At 33.3% G+C, this 6,000-nt stretch overlaps 1 protein-coding gene across 1 annotated transcript in view; it reads right to left on the bottom strand.

Annotated features, from left to right (window-relative positions):
- The window catches only part of Ush2a (usherin), a 746,720-nt gene that overhangs the window by 304,335 nt on the left and 436,385 nt on the right, over positions 1–6,000 (bottom strand). The window contains exon 36 of the mRNA XM_047521110.1: positions 1,539–1,701. Within this exon, the coding sequence (XP_047377066.1) occupies positions 1,539–1,701 (163 nt within the window). The remainder of the gene's footprint in view (positions 1–1,538; positions 1,702–6,000) is intronic.

Raw genomic sequence — 6,000 nt, 5'->3', positions numbered from 1 at the left:
TGAGAGACGGGATGACAACCAAAGATGACATGACTTAGAAGGCAAGCAGAAATTTTCTCTGCAAAAACAATGCAAGATTAAACACAAGGGGGAATATGGCTCTTGCATTATTCACCCAGCTGCCTTGGCGGAAATAGCTGGGCTGTCACGGGTCCAGCCTAAATGTTGCTTCTTTTTTCAAATCGATCATCACTCCTTCACCTCATAATCTTACAAGTGCTTCACAGCAGAATACATCAAAGCCCTGATTGCATAAAAAAGGGACACACCAATCTTTGAGGGGATCAGCTCCAACTCTGACACACGCTTCACTCATTCATTGTGCACTTGCTTGCCAACATGGTAGGAAAACAAGAACACTCTCCTCAAATTTTGAAAGCCGTGCTTTCTTTTCTCACCTTGTTTCACACTTTGAGGATGTTCTAGCTTTCACATAGTAAGAGAGAAACAAAGAAACAAAGAAACTTTTGAAATCTGAGAAATATTATTTTCTTGTTGATAACCCATGTGACTATATGCATGATATTGTATATTTGCTACTAAATTAAAAAGCAACACTGAAAACATCTCCTAGAAAAACAACATGATCACTTAAGAAAAATGATAAAAGAAAACACTTAATAAAAATAAAAAGTAATGGTATCTAGTAAAACATATGCCTGCATTTCGCTATGGCAGGGATTGCTTAAAATAAGAGCACCTTATTTACTGAATTGGGTAGTTTTTAATAGTTCTTACAAGGAACCCCATGCATGACTAACTTAAGTTTAGTCAGTTTATTAGAGCACATATCTGTATTACCAACTTAGCTAAAAATATTAAAACTGTCACAAAAGTAGCTTACTTAAGATGGAATGAAAAATTAAAACTTATTTTTTTTCGTAAGCAGTATTTTAAGTTTGAAGCATATTTTAGGCCAGGGAAGAATACACAGCATACCTCCTTAACCTGAAAGTGCAGGTAGTATGTAATACTATAAATGCTGTTTTTTTTCTATACCTACAAGTCTATGATAAAGTTTAATTTATACATTAGGTCTAGTAAGATTTTAATCACAATAATACTAAAATAGAACAATTATAACAATACCCTATAATAAAAATAATGTGAATGTAGTTTCTGTGGAATTTTCTATTTAATATTTTTGGACTGTGGTTGACAGCAGGCAACTGAACCAACGGAAAGTAAATCCGTGGATGAGGGGAGATGACTGTACACCAGATTGATCCTTCTCAAATTAGAGCATGCACCATAACTACCCAAAAGATAGGTTAGAACACAGATTGCTGCATCCTGCCTCTCTGATTCTGTAAGTAGGGGCTGGGACCTGAGAATTAACATTTCCAGCAATTTGTCAAGCCTGGCTATTGCTGCTGCTCTGGGGACCACACACTGAGAAGTGCCACCCTGGCTTATCAGTATTGGTTATTATTAGGAAAAAATAAAGAAATCAAACTCTGTGGCCCAAAGAAAGATTTCAAATGAAAACAAACTGTTTTCTAATGTTGTTTAAAGTTTAAAAACAACACACAAATTACCTTGATCTACATAGAAAATCCCAGTAAAAAGGACTGAGTATGTTAAGTTTCCATTGGGACGAAAAGGTGCTTCCCATCTCACGTGGGCTTTCCGGGATCCCTCTGTTTTGACAAACACATTTACTGTTCCTTCAGGAGGAGCTTCTAGAGTTCGATTTTCCACCTGTGAGTATAAAAAGATTTATTTTTGTTTGCAAATAAAATAAGTACATGCTTCGCTTTGAGCATATTTCTTCAAAGAATTTCTTTTTGCTGTGAAGTAAACTATTTTGACAGTAGCATCTTGTCTGAATACCTCATTTTGTCAGCAGGATCAAAGCATACCTCATGTTTTCTTCCTCCTGCTGTTAAAGCTTAGAATTTGAGCTCCTGACCAAGGTAGTTGTTTGTGATTTCGAGACTATGTGGATCTGCTCACACTGTGATTGTGCCTACGGCTGTGCATCACCATAAACTATTTTAGAACTGCTTAAAAATAATTTCTGTGTGATTGCAAAAGAGAAGAAATGCATAGTCTGTTTTCATAAGTTCATAAGCAATAGACTCCTTTTTGACAAAAGCCATAAGAAGTATCTCTCTCTCTCTCTCTCTCTCTCTCTCTCTCTCTCTCTCTCTCTCACACACACACACACACACACACACACACACAAACACACACACAAATTTAATCTCTGAGCGATGTCCCTGTTAGGTATGTAAAGATGGCATCATGCTGATGTTAAGAGATAAATGCTTCTGAGTGACTCCCTCTCTAATGTCTAACCACAAAAGAAGCCGATAAAGTATTAACCAGCCTATACAGAAAACAGCAAAAGATGAATCGTTTCAAGAGAAGGACTTAGTAGAGAGTAATTTTAAACTGAACAGGGTCAGAAAGATTTTGATATCTAAATAAGTAAAATGCCTAAGTGACCACAGGAAGATGAATTTGAAGAAAGAATAGAAAGGTTAAAAGATTTTTTAAAATTTTTAAAATTTGTTTTGATTAGTAATACATGACAGTAGAATGCACTTTGATACATCATATATAATGGAGTATAATTTCTCATTCTTCTGGTTATACATGATATAGAATCCCACCAGTCATATATTTTGATCATTTTTAATAATTTGTATTGGTGCATAATAATATGTAATAGTGGGATTTGTGACACATTCGTACAGGTACATTTGATCAATTTCACTGGCTTAAACTTAGTAAACTAATAACCACAAATTCATAAGCAACACTTACAAATATTTGACCTTTCACAATTTATTAAATATGTTGATGATTTTGACCTTACTCTTAAAGCAGACAGGCTCATGCTTTACAAGAAGGTGATCAAACATAAAATTCTTAGGCAAGCAAATATTCTCAATTATGAAGCTTTATTTGTTAAGATGAAAACACTTTCCCAATTATGAAAATAAATGTGAAAAAGACAGAGTGTTAATTTTTAATAAGTATGAGGCCACAGGATATTTTATTTTCATCAGAGAATAACTATGGGGTTTTTTAGATCTATGATTCCTACTCAAAAATTTTTTAAAGTCTAATAGCTATATACAAAAAGTGATAAAGAAACTAGATTAAAAATATGCTTTTATCATTTTAATATTTCATAATAATACAGTCAGTTTCATTATGTCTACATGTATGGTTGAAATTATTGTATAGACAATAATTTTTCAAGTGTTCCAAATAAAATGAGAATCAAAAAGTTGAATAATTAAGGGTGATTCCAGATACTTGTAATATACACAAATAACTGGTTAGTTCAAAATATGTATTTTTAATTTTTTACCTTAAGTATCTGAATAGATACTCCAGCTTTTACTTGAAATTAAATTTGGCAATTGTATTATTTTGCTCTGACTGGACTTTTCTTTATTTTATGCTTTCATTTATCTACTTTGCTTTAAGAAACAGGTACTTGGCTTTGACCTGGAAACCTCCCTTGACACAGAAAAAGTATTCAAGAGCCAATGAGTAATAAAAACAAACATTTTAATAATAATTTCATCACTAATGAAAGTCATCCCATTTTTCAGAAATTCTTGTATAAATATTTCATTTTTTTAATAGCAATTCCTTTTAATGTAGGCATTGATTCTCTTTATAATAGTTGAGAAATCTGTGGCTTAGTAAAATCAGTGTGCTTATCAAGGAATAACAGGTTTTGAGCAGTTTTCCATATGATAGTTTCTCGACTATAACATACATTACCATTAAGATTTAGATACTGCTGGGCATGGAGGTTCATGCCTATAATCCCAGCTACCTGTGAGGCTATGGCAGGAGGAGCACAAGTTCAAGGTTGGTCTGGGCAATTTAGGAAGACCCTGTCTCAAAATAAAATTTAAAAAAGAATTGAAGATGTAACTCAGTGCTTGCCTATCATGTGCAAGGTCCTGAGTTCAATTCCTAGTACCAGAAAAAAATAAAAAAGGTTTAGATGTTCAAATAGCAAATTGATTTCCATCTCTGCAAAAATGAATGTGTGTGTGCATTTCTGAGTGTGTGTCTGCCTGTGTAAGCAGGTCATCACTGATAAACCAAGGCAGCTTTTTAACCATATTGTATAGTAGTGACCTGCAGCTTTGCAACTCGTCTTTAAGATGACCCCTAGAAAATGGATCCAGTGAATGTTACAAGGCCAGACCCAGTTATAAAATTTTCAGAACTAGGACCCACTATGGTGGGGAGGGAGCAAAGTGATTTCCTGAAATGTGAAAAGTTTCTAAAACAATTGAAAACATTTTTAAAAGTCCTTTGCTATTGCATTCTATGTCAATTTGTTCATTGTTTCAAACATTAATAAAAACCTGTTTGGTGGATTTAATTTGACAATGCACAATAGCATCTTTAAAATAGAATCCAATGCATTACAAACTATTTTTTTTACATTAGATTCTTCAAATGACAAATTTACAATTTAAATGGGCAAGAAATGAAAAAAACCACAAGAGAATCATGTAAGTCCATAGTAATTCTACCTGAACCACCACTAACAGTTAACTTTGGTCAGTCCAGGCAAGCAAAGCCTATTGAACTAATAAAACACTAAAATGATAAGAACATATAATTTATTATCAAATTATATGTTTGGCCTTTAAAATATTCTATTTTACTAAATTTGTCTCCCCCACTTTTTTTTACTATTTTTAAAAATTATGTTATCAACTTGCCAGTTTTGATAGTGAACTCTACCACTTTAGACAGTATATATCTATTATAGAAAATATTGAACAGTATTTCCCTGTATGCTTGGATAACAATGGTATTAAATAGGTAGAAGATGTAAAATAAACAAACTTCCTCTAAAAAGCAAAAATTATTATTAATGACTATTATTATATGGTGAATAAAAATTAGACTCAAAATATTTTATTCTTTGATTTCTATAAGCAAACAAATTAAGAATAAAAATGAAAATTTTTTGTGTCAATGAAATTTTCATTTAAAATGCTATTACACTGGGCTTTAAAGAATATCTTTAGGAGAAATACATACTCTACTGCTATGTTTGGATGAATCTTTTTGAATATCACATTATCATTTAATGATAGGAAACTCTGGCTCTGAAGACTGATTCATAGATTTCTTAAATCAGTAAGGACACATTAAAAAAAATCAACACAAAGGAACTGGATATGTAATATTCTTTAGGATGATGGTGGATTTCCAGGGCTGTGCAGAATAATCAACTATATAATTTCCAGGGACATAATGCATATTGTTATTGGCACAAAATGATTTCAGAAACCAATTGAAGACCAGGAGTTTTAACTTCTTGGCAGTGTATAGTTGACTTGTTCTAAATGAAGACATTGTTGTTCAATCCCAGTGATTAGAGATGGATCATTGACTAGAGAAAAGTGTTTGCATACTGACTACAGGATAAAGAAAAGTCCCATGGTGAGAAAAATCACTATGCTGTAAGTCAGGATTGAGTCTACAATGGACAAGGCCATGGCAGAGTAGGTTTTACAATCCAATTCTGTTTTTCCCCTTCTCATCAGGATACTGTGGCATTTGATTTCTTAAGGTTAGCATCACCTACTATCTGCACAGGACACAGATCAATAACTGAGTCCCCCTTGTTTAAAGTTCCTAAGACATCAGGAGATGATGTGGGAGTCAATTTAGTAGCCAGAACCCCAATTTGCAATTTGTATTTAGAAAACATGTATATTTCAAGCTTCCATGAAGTGTTCTTTTGTTCCTTTTTCTTTTTTTGAATGGAGAGCAAAAGCTGGCCTATTGCCATTCCTGCTTTTAAGGGTAAGTATCCATCAGAGGAATCTGGGCTATAAAATGCTTAATGGCAATAAAGACCACAGCTCAGCTCCACCGATGGATGATGTTAGCTGCTTGGAAAGCAACCAATCTCTGAAATGAAATGGGAGGCGTGATCAAAAATAAGGAAGCAAAAAATTAAACCATAGAGCTGTTTTTCAAGGTAATATTTATATAATA

Source organism: Sciurus carolinensis, chromosome 12 (assembly GCF_902686445.1).
Source record: "Sciurus carolinensis chromosome 12, mSciCar1.2, whole genome shotgun sequence".
NCBI classification, from domain to species: Eukaryota; Metazoa; Chordata; class Mammalia; order Rodentia; family Sciuridae; genus Sciurus; species Sciurus carolinensis.
The sequence above is the reverse complement of the archived record's forward strand: the minus strand, read 5'-3'. Positions and strand labels throughout refer to the sequence as shown.